This window comes from Ostrea edulis, chromosome 6 (genome assembly GCF_947568905.1).
Source record: "Ostrea edulis chromosome 6, xbOstEdul1.1, whole genome shotgun sequence".
In the NCBI taxonomy this organism is placed as follows: domain Eukaryota; kingdom Metazoa; phylum Mollusca; class Bivalvia; order Ostreida; family Ostreidae; genus Ostrea; species Ostrea edulis.
Genome location: NC_079169.1, coordinates 1,341,258 through 1,356,665, shown reverse-complemented (window position 1 = coordinate 1,356,665; position 15,408 = coordinate 1,341,258). Strand labels below are relative to the sequence as shown.

The 15,408-nt window shown below is 34.9% G+C and overlaps 1 protein-coding gene across 1 annotated transcript in view; it reads right to left on the bottom strand.

Annotated features, from left to right (window-relative positions):
• The window catches only part of LOC125646605 (doublecortin domain-containing protein 1-like), a 29,719-nt gene extending 17,485 nt beyond the window's left edge, over window positions 1–12,234 (bottom strand). The window contains exons 1-20 of the mRNA XM_048872995.2: window positions 12,096–12,234; window positions 11,442–11,607; window positions 10,517–10,774; window positions 10,289–10,377; window positions 8,724–8,845; window positions 8,408–8,570; window positions 6,947–7,052; window positions 6,697–6,796; window positions 6,487–6,580; window positions 5,902–6,068; window positions 5,440–5,532; window positions 4,794–4,883; window positions 2,894–2,980; window positions 2,649–2,747; window positions 1,896–2,070; window positions 1,648–1,756; window positions 1,420–1,558; window positions 950–1,060; window positions 230–409; window positions 1–71 (exon numbers count right to left, since the gene is read on the bottom strand). The exon at window positions 1–71 is cut by the window's left edge and continues 75 nt beyond it. Coding sequence (XP_048728952.2) covers window positions 1–71; window positions 230–409; window positions 950–1,060; window positions 1,420–1,558; window positions 1,648–1,756; window positions 1,896–2,070; window positions 2,649–2,747; window positions 2,894–2,980; window positions 4,794–4,883; window positions 5,440–5,532; window positions 5,902–6,068; window positions 6,487–6,580; window positions 6,697–6,796; window positions 6,947–7,052; window positions 8,408–8,570; window positions 8,724–8,845; window positions 10,289–10,377; window positions 10,517–10,774; window positions 11,442–11,602 — 2,414 coding nt within the window. The 5' untranslated portion in view covers window positions 11,603–11,607; window positions 12,096–12,234. The remainder of the gene's footprint in view (window positions 72–229; window positions 410–949; window positions 1,061–1,419; window positions 1,559–1,647; window positions 1,757–1,895; window positions 2,071–2,648; window positions 2,748–2,893; window positions 2,981–4,793; window positions 4,884–5,439; window positions 5,533–5,901; window positions 6,069–6,486; window positions 6,581–6,696; window positions 6,797–6,946; window positions 7,053–8,407; window positions 8,571–8,723; window positions 8,846–10,288; window positions 10,378–10,516; window positions 10,775–11,441; window positions 11,608–12,095) is intronic.
• Window positions 12,235–15,408: the final 3,174 nt, after the last annotated feature.

The following is a 15,408-nucleotide window of genomic DNA, read 5'->3' as shown; positions in this document are numbered from 1 at the left end:
TCTGGCTGTTGATTTTCATCATCATCCCCAAACCGGTTTCCATTGTAAGTCAAAACGAGATTAGGATGAGCCTATGAATAGATCAAAAAAATGTCAAACTTCAAGGAGATCACATGTTCAATTAAAATTCAAAATTCTCTATCTTAAAAGAGTGTGATTCACACTGTAGACACATTTGGGAACCCACGTTAATTTACAGAAAACCAATTAGAATGTCAATCTTTCTTACCAGGCAGGTGATAGTAGCATCTGGATTAAATTGCCACTGTTGGTAGGTGTTACCAGAAGCCTTCTTCTGAATGTTAACAACAAATCCAGACATTGCTTCTTTGCCCAGAGTTAGGTCCACTTTAGTGTCCGATACTCCCAGACATAGTTGTGGCATGGCCTTTGATCGAATGTAGCCATTCTGAAAGTAGAAACAATTCCATTTTCATTCATTGCTGACAGAAACAAAATTGGAAAATGTCCTGGTTAACAGCAATATACTGTTAACAGGCTTATTTTCACTGAATTCTAATTTTTACTGTTTTATTGTTGAGTATAACTGTGAAATTAAAACTACAGTACAATATTACGTAACCAAAACATCTTTTGAAGAGTAGAATGGACATAAAAACTGAAAAATTCAAAACTGCGTGAAAATGAAATTAGATGAGAAATTGTGAAATTAATCAGGAGCAAATTTAATGCTGTAAACAGTATTCCATTCTCACTAAAATTTTCTCATCAGCAATTTTAAGTTTAATTAACGTACATCTGGTTTTGAAAAAAAGAGCAGCAATTCATATTGTGTGTGTGTGTGTGTGTGTGTGTGTGAAAGAGAGAAAAAAGAGAGAGGGAGAGACTTTGTACATTGCAACATACATGTATATATGAACGATAAACTCAGTTCACTATTGGTACGATTGACAAAGTATATTAGACTACAGAGGCAGATTATTATAACCTTTTGAATTGTCCAAACTTGAGCATCAGATGGCCATTGTTTGGTTGCGCCTCCTCTTTTCAACTTCTTGAAGCAATTCACCTCTGGGTATAAAACAGTTTTTACATCATTCTGGAAAATAATAAGAATTAAGTATTAATTGTAGTGCAGAGAAATGACAGAAACTCAGACAGAAACATAATAAAAGAAGAAAAGTCAGAATAATTTCTGACTTAAGACACACAGAATAATAAAAGAAGAAAAGTCGGAATACTTTCTGACTTAAGACAAGTGGAATAATAAAAGAAGAAAAGTTGGAATACTTTCTGACTTAAGACACGCGGAATAATAAAAGAAGAAAAGTCGGAATACTTTCTGACTTAAGACACGCGGAAGTGCACGCGTAGTAAAATACAGAGTGAGTGACTCACACATATGGCTTTGGTGACTGATGATTAAAATTTCCGAGTCACTAATAGTAGTTTTCATACCTTAGCTTGTAAGTAGGTGCTCCTGGCATCAAGGCGAGACATCCGAGCCAGATCTTGTATGTGAGATTGCACCTCGGGGTCGATTGGCTGCTCGTAATCGTAGACCGGGTACCCCACACTCGCCTCCCACGCCGCATACCTGTTAATGGTCACAAAATCTGATTACTTTACCTCCTGTACTCTTGTCCTTCTTTTTTAAGTAGGCAAAGCAATGAAAACATAACCAACGTTTCTCTGTTCTTTGTCAGTTCCATGTTCAGTGGCTCCCTAATGATAAAGGTCTCCCCATTCACGTTGTATCCGGTAGCTTTTTCAAACATAGCTTGAAGACAATATGCTGTGAAAAAAATCGAGGAAAATTAGGAACTTTTCTCATCTTGAAATATGCAAGATTGATAATTCCCACTTCTGAAATTCATTTAATTTTGCATTCAACTTATACATTCAGATGTTAGTTTCGGATCTGTCATACTTACTAAATGGATTGATGAATGGTTCTCCAAATGACACCCAGACCTCTTGGTCATACTCGAGATCATGGACATTGGTGATTTCTTTCCCAAACTGATCAAACACCTTCTTGACTACAGGGGCAATTTTTGGGTTGTGGGGATTTGCTGTCACATGGTTTGTTGAGAGATCGTCAAACAGCTGCAAGAATATTTATGAATACTTTTCCTCTTATCTATGTTCAAACATCGTTTTAATGAGCCATTAGATAAAAATCTAGTGTAATGAGTTACCTTAAGGAGGAAAATTGGATATGGATGGAAATTGGATGAGATGTACAATGATACTTTGAAATTGAAAACTTTCATTTTTACCTTAGCTTATAGTTAAAAAATACAGTTTTAGGAGAAAGTAATCAGAAAACAATTAGATCCTCTGGTAGACTCAAACCCACAATCCACAAATCAGTAGGTCATAAATACTTAATGTAATAAGCTATCCCGCTAGGCAATTAGATTTGAAAGGAATATACAAGCATTGTTGATGTTTATATTTTCATTCATGTTTCAAAAGAAATCCAGCAAATATGACAATGTATTAATCCTCCTTCATAATCAACTGGATCAAATTTATCAAATATTTAAGTTTCAAGCCGGGGAAGTGGGGGGGCTTGATGAAAAAAAAATTAATTCGTTTTTATTCAGACAGTGAACTTAATCTTGCTCCTAATCTTTACATGAATGGATGGTTACTTAATATGATCTCATATAAGTTGGTACCCTTGTAAGGACTTTTTCTTTGTCACTTGTACCCCGTAATGCACCAGCCAAATTGAAGTAAAACACCTGGTCCTTTTCGTAACTTCCATTCTCATACACCTGCAAAAAAAAAAAGCGACCTTAATAGTTTAATCACAAAGTTCGATGTTGGATTTGATGTTAAATGCCGATATCCCCGTTAGAGACTTTGCCTGATGCTGTACAGTCCAGGGGAAACATAGACATTCAGCATATCTTGTCTGTACCTTAAGTCTCAATCCTTTTCGTCCGACCAGTCTGTGTTCGAATTCCCACTCCTTGATATGTTTCATTCGGTAGTGTGATCCTTCACTCTGAGGAATAAAATTCAAATGTAAAATCCAACATGGAAGCATCAATATTACATGTATCTTAAAAACGCTTTGAGTGCATATGCAATACTGCCAGACATTTAAAATATATCTCTGTGCGGAGTATAAATCTAATGTGTATGTTGTCGAGCTGTAATGTATTCTCTGCTCAAAGTATGAATGTAATATTGCCGAGCGTTTATATATTCTCTGTATAGAGTATGAATGTAATATTGCCGAGCGTTAATATATTTTCTGTATAGAGTATGAATGTAATATTGCCGAGCGTTAATATATTTTCTGTATAGAGTATGAATGTAATATTGTCGAGCGTTAATATATTTTCTGTATAGAGTATGAATGTAATATTGCCGAGCGTTAATATATTTTCTGTATAGAGTATGAATGTAATATTGCCGAGCGTTAATATATTTTCTGTATAGAGTATGAATGTAATATTGCCGAGCGTTAATATATTTTCTGTATAGAGTATGAATGTAATATTGCCGAGCATTAATATATTTTCTGTATAGAATATGAATGTATTATTGCGGAGTATTAATGTATTTTGAGTGTGGTTCATTTGAGACACCCTGTTGTTATATTTTGAGTGTGGTTCATTTGAGACACCCTGTTGTTATATTTTGAGTGTGGTTCATTTGAGACACCCTGTTGTTGTGTGTTAGTGTGGTTCATTTGAGACACCCTGTTGTTATATTTTGAGTGTGGTTCATTTGAGACACCCTGTTGTTGTGTGTTAGTGTGGTTTATTTGAGACACCCTGTTGTTATATTTTGAGTGTGGTTCATTTGAGACACCCTGTTGTTATATTTTGAGTGTGGTTCATTTGAGACACCCTGTTGTTGTGTGTTAGTGTGGTTCATTTGAGACACCCTGTTGTTATATTTTGAGTGTGGTTCATTTGAGACACCCTGTTGTTGTGTGTTAGTGTGGTTCATTTGAGACACCCTGTTGTTATATTTTGAGTGTGGTTCATTTGAGACACCCTGTTGTTATATTTTGAGTGTGGTTCATTTGAGACACCCTGTTGTTATATTTTGAGTGTGGTTCATTTGAGACACCCTGTTGTTATATTTTGAGTGTGGTTCATTTGAGACACCCTGTTGTTATATTTTGAGTGTGGTTCATTTGAGACACCCTGTTGTTGTGAGTTAGTGTGGTTCATTTGAGACACCCTGTTGTTATATTTTGAGTGTGGTTCATTTGAGACACCCTGTTGTTGTATGTTAGTGTGGTTCATTTGAGACACCCTGTTGTTATATTTTGAGTATGGTTCATTTGAGACACCCTGTTGTTGTGTGTTAGTGTGGTTCATTTGAGACACCCTGTTGTTGTATTTTGAGTGTGGTTCATTTGAGACACCCTGTTGTTGTATGTTAGTGTGGTTCATTTGAGACACCCTGTTGTTGTGTGTTAGTGTGGTTCATTTGAGACACCCTGTTGTTGTATGTTAGTGTGGTTCATTTGAGACACCCTGTTGTTGTATGTTAGTGTGGTTCATTTGAGACACCCTGTTGTTGTATGTTAGTGTGGTTCATTTGAGACACCCTGTTGTTGTGTGTTAGTGTGGTTCATTTGAGACACCCTGTTGTTGTATTTTGAGTGTGGTTCATTTGAGACACCCTGTTGTTGTATGTTAGTGTGGTTCATTTGAGACACCCTGTTGTTGTATGTTAGTGTGGTTCATTTGAGACACCCTGTTGTTGTATGTTAGTGTGGTTCATTTGAGACACCCTGTTGTTGTATTTTGAGTATGGTTCATTTGAGACACCCTGTTGTTGTACTTTTTCTTTACCTCCTCCACTTTCTGGAGTCCCTCGATTTTCTGCAATTTGTCCTCGATATCCTGTAAACTTTCTGTCAGATTATCCACTTCCTGCTCTGCCTAAGAATGTAAACAATGGTTAATTTTCAATTTTTCTTTTGATTAAGTTTCTGGATTTTGAATCTAAATTGTGATGAGATTTGGAGCCTGGTTTCATTTAATGTTTTAAAAACAGTAACTATTCATTATAAGTAATTATTCATGTAATCTAAAAGAGTGGAGTATTCAGTAATTATTCATTATAAGTAATTATTCGTATAATCTAAGGGTGGAGTACTCAGTAATTATTCATTATAAATAATTATTCGTGTAACATACCAGAGTGGAGTATTCATTAATTATTCATCAGTTATTATTCGTGTAACATACCAGGGTGGATTATTCAGTAATTTTTCACCAGTAATTATTCGTGTAACCTACCATAGTGTAGTATTCAATAATTATTCATCAGTTATTATTCGTGTAACATACCTGGGTGGATTATTCAGTTATTATTCATCGGTAATTATTCATCAGTAATTATGGCGTGTAACCTACCATAGTGTAGTATTCAGTAATTATTCGTCAGTAATTATTCGCCAGTAATTATTCATCAGTAATTATTCGTGTAACCTACCAGTTCCAGAGTGGAGTAGAGTTCGTCATCAGGCATACTCAGAATATCTGTAATGGTCACTTTCTCCTTTTCATCTCCTAAGGCATAGTTCACCTGCAAAGAATTAAAAAAATACCATATTTATGTATGCATGTATTTTTGAGACTCATATTTTTATCAGTAGTATAAAAGCTGACTAATTGTCATCTAATAAAAATTAACATTATCATACGGTATAAGTGGTATTTTCAGAGAGACACAAATTCAGTGATTTTTAATAAATTATGGGTATATATATGTAGCGAGATCTAATTTTAGCGACTTTATGATGCAAAGAAAGATAGCTATTACCTTCAATATGGAATAGATATTAGCGATATTCAATTTTGCTAATAATGCTAAAATTAAATCCTCGTTAAAAATTCTGCTTATCCGGTATATGAATTTTTTTCTTCTCATCTTTATAAGATTACACAAACATACCTCGTTTTTGTATTTGACTGCCTCTTTAAGGTGCCCTTTGATGGTACGTCGTAAATACTTGATGTAATGGATAGTACCGGTGGGGCTGAAGGCCTCTCCTAAAGACACCCACAAGGGGCCATAAATGGGGGAACTGCCCTCCTGCACTGCCTCGTGCAATGTTGGTGCTGAAAACATTGGAACAATGGCAATCATAGAGAAAAAAATGATACACAATGAAATACTGTGGTTTCATTATTTTTGATGAAATTTGTTGTGGATATGATAGACCATGAAATGACGTAGTCATGCAATGAAGCACAATTTGGCTAGATTTCCCTGTGTAAATGAAACTGTATTTTTTTGACAAATACATGAAATTTTATACCCCTCTAAAACTGATGAATCCATAGTGTGTGTGTGTTTGTGCATGTGTGTATGTATACACACACATACACATATATATATGATTCATGTACATGTATATTCATAATATAATTCACATAATTCTATTCCAAATACCATTATGTTACATTGATATGGAATATGACGGAGCAATACATTACACATAGAGGATGAATCTGGGATTTTAAACTTACGACATACCATCACTCAAGTCTTTGATTTCATTTCCTTCCCAGTCATAAAGTTGTTTGGCATAAGAAGTTAACCCAAGCTTTGCTGTACAAGCCACCAAAAACTGCAATGATAAAAATTCAAATTCATTCATTCATAAGAATTCATCATTCTTATTACAGCAACAAGACAGACAACAGCAATGAAATGGATTAAAATTGTGAAACTTATTTCTTTTACCTCATCTATGTTACCAAGATCTGCCACGATTTCCATTGGTTCAGTTGTGTAGCCATTCCTGTACACGAGAATCCGGTATCTGTTGTTCTCAAGTAGATTCCTGAAAAGGGAGACGATTATAATCACTGATAGGAAAGGAGGAAAAACAATTGACTTATGCGATGGAAATCAAATACAAAGTTGCTCCCCTTGAGTTCCGGATTCTACAAATATTACACTGGGTGATAACATTTTGTATATATTAAGATACCTCATTCGTTTTGATACTTTGCATTTCGTCTTCTTCTTTCTTCCCTCCTCTGGCAGCAAAACACCTGACAGAGTCCATTTGGCTCCATTGGTCAATGTTATGTTTTCTGTATACGGAGAACACAGATATGAAAGGTGTAGATAACGAACAGTGATCAATCTCATAACTCCTATCAGCAATACAAAATAGAGTTGGGCAAACACAGACCCCTGGATATACCAGAGGTGGGATCAGGTGCCCAGGAGGAGTAAGCATCTCCTGTAATTCATATATTTCACAGCTGAATAATGTTTCTCTTCAGAAGAAGTTGACTCACAGGCAAAAAAAAAAAAAAACCACAAAACAAAACCACCTGACACATTACTCTCGTAGAAGATCAGGAACAAACCCAATAACAGCTTTATTTCTGTTGAGGACCATACCAAAACAGAAAATTCATGATTATTACAAATCTATTGTAAATTTCGGCAATGTCCAACATGTTGCCATCTATATTTTTGCTATTGACCACCTATAGAACTATAGCCAGCAATCACATGACTTGTTTCATCCAATAACATGCAACATTCTGATTCAAAGCAAAACAAGACGTACTGTGAGCAATGCTCACTAAGAATACCCCCCACTTACCCCAATCTCCCAAAGGGTGTTGTTAATAGGTATAAATTACCTCTTTCCTGAGTGTAAAAATATGGTATGCCTTTGTAGAAGAAAATGGAAGATATAGTCCGAACACAAATCCATGGCATAAACCTATAATTTTGACCTTGAGATCAAAGGTCAAGGTCATAAATTTACATGACACATAGTCTCAAGGTGATACACCCATGTCTTATGGTATGACTATGTCAAAACCCTATAATCAATTTTGACCTTAAGGTCAAAGTTCAAGGTCATATAGAGGTCATGAAGGTACCCGACACATCGTCTCATGGTGATACACTCATGTGTCAAATATGGTATGCCTATGTCAAAGAACAAAGAAGTCATGGCCCTGACACGAATCCATTGTAAAAACCTTTAATTTTGACCTTGAGGTCAAGTCCATATGAAGGTTATGAAGGTACCTGACACATCGTCTCATGGTGATACACTCATGTGTCAAATATGGTATGCCTATGTCAAAGAACAAAGAAGTTATGGCCCGGACACGAATCCATTGTAAAAATAAACCTTGAGATCAAGGGTCAAGGTCATGAAGATAATTGACACATCGTCTCATGGTGATCCACCTGTGTGCCAAATATGGTATGCCTAAGTCAAAGAACAAAGAAGTTATGGCCCGGACACGAATCTGCACAGACAGACGGACAGACAGAGTGATTCCTATATACCCCCCTGAACTTCGTTCGCGGGGGGTATACTAAGGATAGCTATACAGTTTACTATTCGTATGTCTTACACATGAGATATATTACAATAAAGCATGAAAAAGTAAATAGATCCATCAACTACACTTACGTTTTATACTTCTGTATGGATCTTTAAAGTTATCTCCCGTTGAAACGTACACTTCAGAATCAGGTGGAATTTCATACGCATCAAACACTTCCTTTCCGTTGTCCAGGAATACTCTCCTGGCTGCGAATCCTAGGCCTAATCGATCTGTGCACATCTCCAGAAACTGAAGAAAAAATTACAAATTAAAATCAATAGCATTTTCAAAATTCATCATCTAAAACTGCACATTTTATTGTGAATATAGAAAATAGGGCATACATGTAAGTACTAAATTAATATTTCTGACAACAATATCAGTATTACAAAAGTTTCCTACCACTTTCATTGACGGGGCTGCTACTCGACACATGCTTTCCCTGCTGCCATTCTTAAAGGCCAGGCACCTGATTGTGTAGGGTTTGTTCAAATACTGGGATCTAATTCTTCTACCAGTAAAAGCTGTCAATAAAAAAAGCATAATGAATTGTATACAAACATAATGACGAAAATATCTTTTTTGAGCAAAACCTTAAACATCACCAGGTTAGCGATGTTTGATGACATTCAAAAGCAGAAATTACTATAGAGGGATTTACTTTTTTCCATTTCACAGTATTTTAACATGGAAATTACTGAATTTCAAAGAAATCAGCAAGAAAAATAAATGAACAAATAGAATAAAAAGGGGTGGGATATGACAGCTGTCATACTCAGTTCTTTGAAAGTACAATTCAACTTCGTTATCTGGAATACCATGGAGATGTCGAAGTGATTCAGAAGTCCCAACCACTTGTTCTTTAAGTATTTTACCTTCGATATCTCAAATCCTCGGATATCTCAAAGTTTTTACTCAGTCCGATCAAGTTCGAGATAACAAGGTTTGACTGATGACTGTATTTATAAACTTTCAAATAACAAATAGTTAGAATAAGAATGCATTGATTATGTGACAGCAATAAATATACTGTAGTAAAATTCAGAGTGAGTTAACACAACCCTCAGTACTTAGTTATTACACTGAGTCCAGTGAACATCAGGGTTAGAAATCTACACTCAGAAATTCAAACTAGAAATTAAGCCACTCCGGCAAATATTATGGTCACAGACAGGATTTCAAAAGCAAGTCAGAAGTATCAGAACTGGACACAGGTTTGCTATGATTGGATGTGAAAATTCAAACAACCAAATATAGACCGAATTGTACACAGAATTGTAAAGATATTACATATTTGATTATTACAAAATAAAGGGTAAAATTTGAATTATAAATCATTTTCAACAAATGAGAAAACATAATTAAGGCTTTGTATGTGTCCATTTTGTACAATTGGATCCTCTGAGTTACATGTATTACTGAGTGAATGAATAATTAATTTGGATAATGGTGCAGTTGATGTAAATTAAATATCAGCAGATCTGTGGGTGGAAATTAATTAGACCAATGGAATTATAAAAATTATACCACTTCCGGTCATATCTACATATCCAACACAGTCTGAACAAGCTGTAAACAAATACTTAACATGCTGTAAATCAAACACTTAACAGGCTGTAAATCAAATACTTAACATGCTGTGAAACTGCCATTAAGATATTTAGCACTTTATAGTCTGAATACAATGTAAACTGTGTTATACTAAATAGTACGTGTACCAACTACCATGCTGCAACACAATAATTGCAAAGAGTTCTACAAGCACTCAGATTTTTAATGAATAAGTAATCAGTTTAACAAAGCAAATATTGTAGTCAAGATTAAATAAATAGTCGAAGATAAAGCATGCATACAACTACAAAACACCATATAATAATTAAAAATAAAATATACACACAAAAAAGAAGTAAAATTCTACCAGAATACAATTAGCATTTAAATAACATATTCATACATATTTCTCTTACCAGAATAAGGTGTTGACCGAGCTGACCAGCCTCTAGTATTGTTTCTGTAGAACCATGACAAGTTGGATGTTGCTGAAAATGGACGGCTTCTGTGAAGAAACAGATCTCTTTTAACATTGACAATAATGTCATTCATTTATCATACACAGTTGCTATTTTAAGTTAAAACTGAGAAATATTTTTATAGATCTATGAATATAGATGAATAAGACATAGAAATTTGCATACGTCTTTCTTCGCACAGGTGCTGAAGCTGGCCTTCCTTTCCTGACCTGGGAGGTAGAGGTCGTGCTCTCTGACCTTGGGGTTGCAGGGTCCCATAGACTGGGGTCAGCAATAAATTTGGAATCAATCTTTGGTTTTCTGGCCCCAGAACTTGGTCTTCCTGAACCTGGCCTTGCTGGGACGGTGGCAGACATTGGTCTCCGATTTGACATACCATAATCAGAGTGGGGGAGTTTCTGAGAGTAAGGTGATGCTGGAACTCTACAATAGATGGAATAATTACACGCAAGTTTTAACTACTAAGAAGAAAATTCAAAATGGCATATGCGATGAAACACATGCAGCGTGAGAGATTATAACTACTAATGCTTTACTGACTTATCATTCAAAACTGCATGATATTGCAATATATTTGTAGAAATTGTTTAATTCAAATTACAGTTATATACATGCATGTTCTCTTTCTAAAATCATATACCGCCGCGGTGGCGTAGAGGTTAGAGCGTTTGCCCCACATGCAAAAGGCCAGGGTTCAAATCCTGGCTGCAACAGACTTAAGTCATTAAAACAGGTAGTGACAATTCCATCGCCAAACGCTCAGCATCTGAAAGGTGTAAAATGTCACGGGTCCTCAGAGATGACCTTAAAAACGGATGTCCCATGTCACAGTAGGTGTTGCACGCTAAAGAACCTCCCTCATTGCTCAATAGCCATAGGCACTAAGCAAAGGCCTAAATTTGAAGCCCAGTTCACCGGTCTTGGTGACGTCTCCTTTATGATGAGTGAAAAATTCTCGAGAGAAGTCACGTTAACCAAGGTACAATCAATCAATCAATCTAAAATTCATACCAGCTTGCTTTTTATTTACAGTGATAGAAAACTTCTAAATATATGTATTTTTATATTGCGTGGTCTGCAAAGTACTTACTCTTTCTTTTTCTTCATACTGTTCTTTGTTTTTCTTAGTTCATCCAGGTATTGGGCAATCAGAAGATCTTCATAACTAACCATATCAGTGTTTTGTTTACTGAATGCTAAGTTTTCCTCTCTTGAACGAGGGGATCTCTTTGACTCCCGTCTTCCTGGCATCTTGCCTTTATCAAAATAATATTTTATATTCAATTATGCATACATTTTCTTTATAAAACTTTTTAAACCACACCCAATTGAAATTTAAACTGCATGTACCAGAGGTGGAATGAAGTGTACACCATTTCAATTTAACATACGATATCACATATATCGTAAACCAAGACAGTTTTTATCCCTCTTAACTTCAATTCAAACGTATTTATAAATAAAGGCATAAAGCGTCACTAATAACAAGTTATCACTGCGGCTATAATACACAGATATAGGCCTAGTGGTATGAGGTTTGACCTGCGAGTCCTGTTTGTCTGAATTTCTAATTCTTGTAGATTTGAGTTGCATAATTATATAATTGTCATATGGTTATAATGAGCCTATGGCGGCATGGAAAACGAGCTCCTACATGCGAATTATTAAAACACTTTCCACGATTTCATGTTTGTTTGTTGCAAGATGAGATGTTTAAATCAATGTATTTCCTATATCATCTTACCGTGTATTTTGAAAGTACAGCGATCAAACTATTATTTCACCAAATAACGATTACTGCATTGTTTTCGTGGTATTTTCTAAAACGATGGACTCCATATTGAAATATTTACTTATCACCTTGGTGATTACGTCACAATAACAGGTTCGCACAAGAACGGGCACATGCTACGATTGTAGAAAATATTTTAACATTTTCGTTATTACCGTTAGGCCTACTTTGGAACGAATATGTCAAGATATCGGCATAATTAAAAATATATATATAATTATGACTTATAGGAGTGTACACTTTAGATGATAGAATGTATGCGCGGATCTAAAAATATTGTATTATACGCATGAATACACCTTTTCATGTTTTTACACCTGTAAGCTATATCTTGGTTCCTGGAAGTACATGGCCGGTCTGGTAGAGATGTATAATTTAGTTATAAAATGATGTAATTTCAGGGATATTAATGATTTTGCATTAGTATGGAGAGCCAAATTAACATAAACTCAAATAATTGAAGATATCTTCAATTATTTGAAGATATCATCAATTGATTTGATGCCGCAACAATTTAATTAAAGATCTTTTTGAACAATTAATGATATCTTCAATTCTGAATTATTGCGCGCATTAATTGAATTGATGATAAAATTAATTCTTCAGTTGAATTGATGGGCGCTTTAATTGAATTAATTATCTCTTCAAATGAATTAATGATATCAACAATTGAATTGATGCGCGCTACAATTCAATTGAAGAGAGCAATAACTGATATAATGCGCGCATTAAATCAATTGATGAGAACAATAATTGAATCAATGCGCGCAGTATTTCATTTGAAGAGAGCAATAGTTCTTTTAGAGAGAGCAACTATATAATTAAAGATATCTTCAATTCAACATTCAACAATTCAACGACAGGGGATGTTTACTTCTCCTAGGCACCTGATCCCACCTCTGGTGTGTCCAGTCTGTGTTTGCCCAACTATCTATTTTGTATTGCTTGTAGGAGTTATGAGATTGATCACTATTCGTTATCTTCACCTTTTATCAACAATTTAATTAATGATCTCTTTAATTGAATTGTTGCTCTCTTTATAAAAGAATTTGATGCGCGCATTAGTTCCTTATACAAAAGCATTGTAAATAAATAAAGATATCTTCAATTGAATTAAATAGATCATCAAACTATTTATACCGAGCTCTAAATTAATTATTGGCGAGCAATGTTTCTACTAAATTGATACTCTCATCAAATTGAATTGAAGAGAGCAATAATTGAATTAATGCGTGCATTAAATCAATTACTGCTCTCATTAATTCAATTGAAGCGCGCATTAATTCAATTGAAGCGCTCATTAATTCATTTGATGAGAGCAATAATTGATTTAATGCGTGCATTAATTAATTTAAGAGAGCAATAATGGAATTGATGATATCTTCAAATAATTGAAGATATCTTCAATTTATTTGAGTTTATGTTAATTTGGCGCTCCATATATTAGTACTTGCATATATTGTCAATACCCATGTTCTCCTTTGGGGTGACAATTTTATTGGTAATACTAAATACGAATATTTGTTAACATGTTTCATACTATAATTATTAGTTAGACTGTTCTTTACATACTGATTTTACTATGAATTACTCCGTTTACCTGATCAAGATATAGAACTCTACTGAGCGGCGGGTGTGACCGGTCGACAGGGGATGTTTAATCATCCGAGACACCTCGTCCCACTCCTGGTATATCCAAAGGTCCGTGTCTGTCCTTCTAAAAGGTTCAATGAAATTGATCATTGTTCGTAATTCAGACCAATACAAAATGTCCATGGGTTGATATGAAATCAAGTTGATATCCTTGGAATGTTAATGGGAAATTCTGCTGCACGTTTCCTTGTATAAAAAAAAAAAACTACCACTTTTGTTCAAGATGGATTAAAATTTCAGTGACCACTTATCTGACCAATCACTGAGAATTCCTTCAGATCGTTTCAAAATTTAACAATCTCACTACATGTATTTCTAAACGTACAAATCGCATTTTGGCAGTGAATTACGATCTGCGTACATGCTGCAAAGGAATAACATATGAGCTGCTGCATCGTGGATGTAAATAAGAAATAAGAATTATTCTACGACATATCTTTGTGGCACACCAGCATTGATACATTATGTTGATGATCGATACATGTGCAAATTTAATCCTAGGATAAATAAGACGACACACTGCATGATTTATATGTTTACGATTTTTTTTTCTCAGATAAAAGTATCACTTAAAAATTCTCAAAATGTGTATGTAACATAAAAGTTTTATTTATGAAGTAGACAATTTGAAAGTGAAAAAGAAGTGCCAAGAAATGTCCAGAATGCAGGATTTACCCCATTTACCCCCGAGATTCTGGGGCCTAAGCCCCCTGACCTCAGACCTATTCGGGACAAGCTTTAAATCACCTTCTATTTAATTTCATTGTGAAATCAGGTCCAGATATGGCGATTTGATCGACTAGAACTTTGGAAACAATATATATATATATATATAAAGCACAAACAAACAATTATAACACCCAACCTTACGTTTACCCCTATGATCTAAACGATACATGTGATAATCAATTAATTAATATATAAAGCACTAAATAATCACAACTAGGTACTGAAAATTTTCGCCCGGACCCCCCCCCCCCCTGGAATTTGCAAAGATAAAAAAAATTACAATATAACAAAAAGCAAAAAAGAATGCCTTATATACCAGCAAAACCATTTAGAAAAGGTTCGACCCCCCCCCCCCCTGGAAAAAATTTCTGGATCCGCGCCTGTTATAAAAGTTGTGAGGCCCAGCTAGATTTATTAAATCTGATTCATGTCCCATAAAAACCACATATTTCACAATTTTGTTGTTGTCCATCGATAGTAGACGATTCCATGCCAGTATATCGTACATCTGAATTTGACACGTATATTAGTATCTTCTCCATTTATCTAGTATTGGATGATACCAAAGTATATATTTCTAACGTCTACCAACATTGTGCTGTCTAATGATAATGTCGCGGTTCCTTTGCCATCCTTCATAACATTGATAGAGATCAAATGGACCTACTTCTTGAGAAAGACTGATCGCGTTATATGTAATGTTTGTAGTAAGGATGCTTCGTAGTCAACCATGCATCGTGTAAGATAATTATTGATTGACATTTATAGTATACTGTCAGAGCCTGTGTGTTAATATATAGCTCTCTGTTAACAATCACTTAAATATAAATGAATAGATAAATTAGAAAATAGAAAAGAAGAGAAGGTAATAATATATGATACA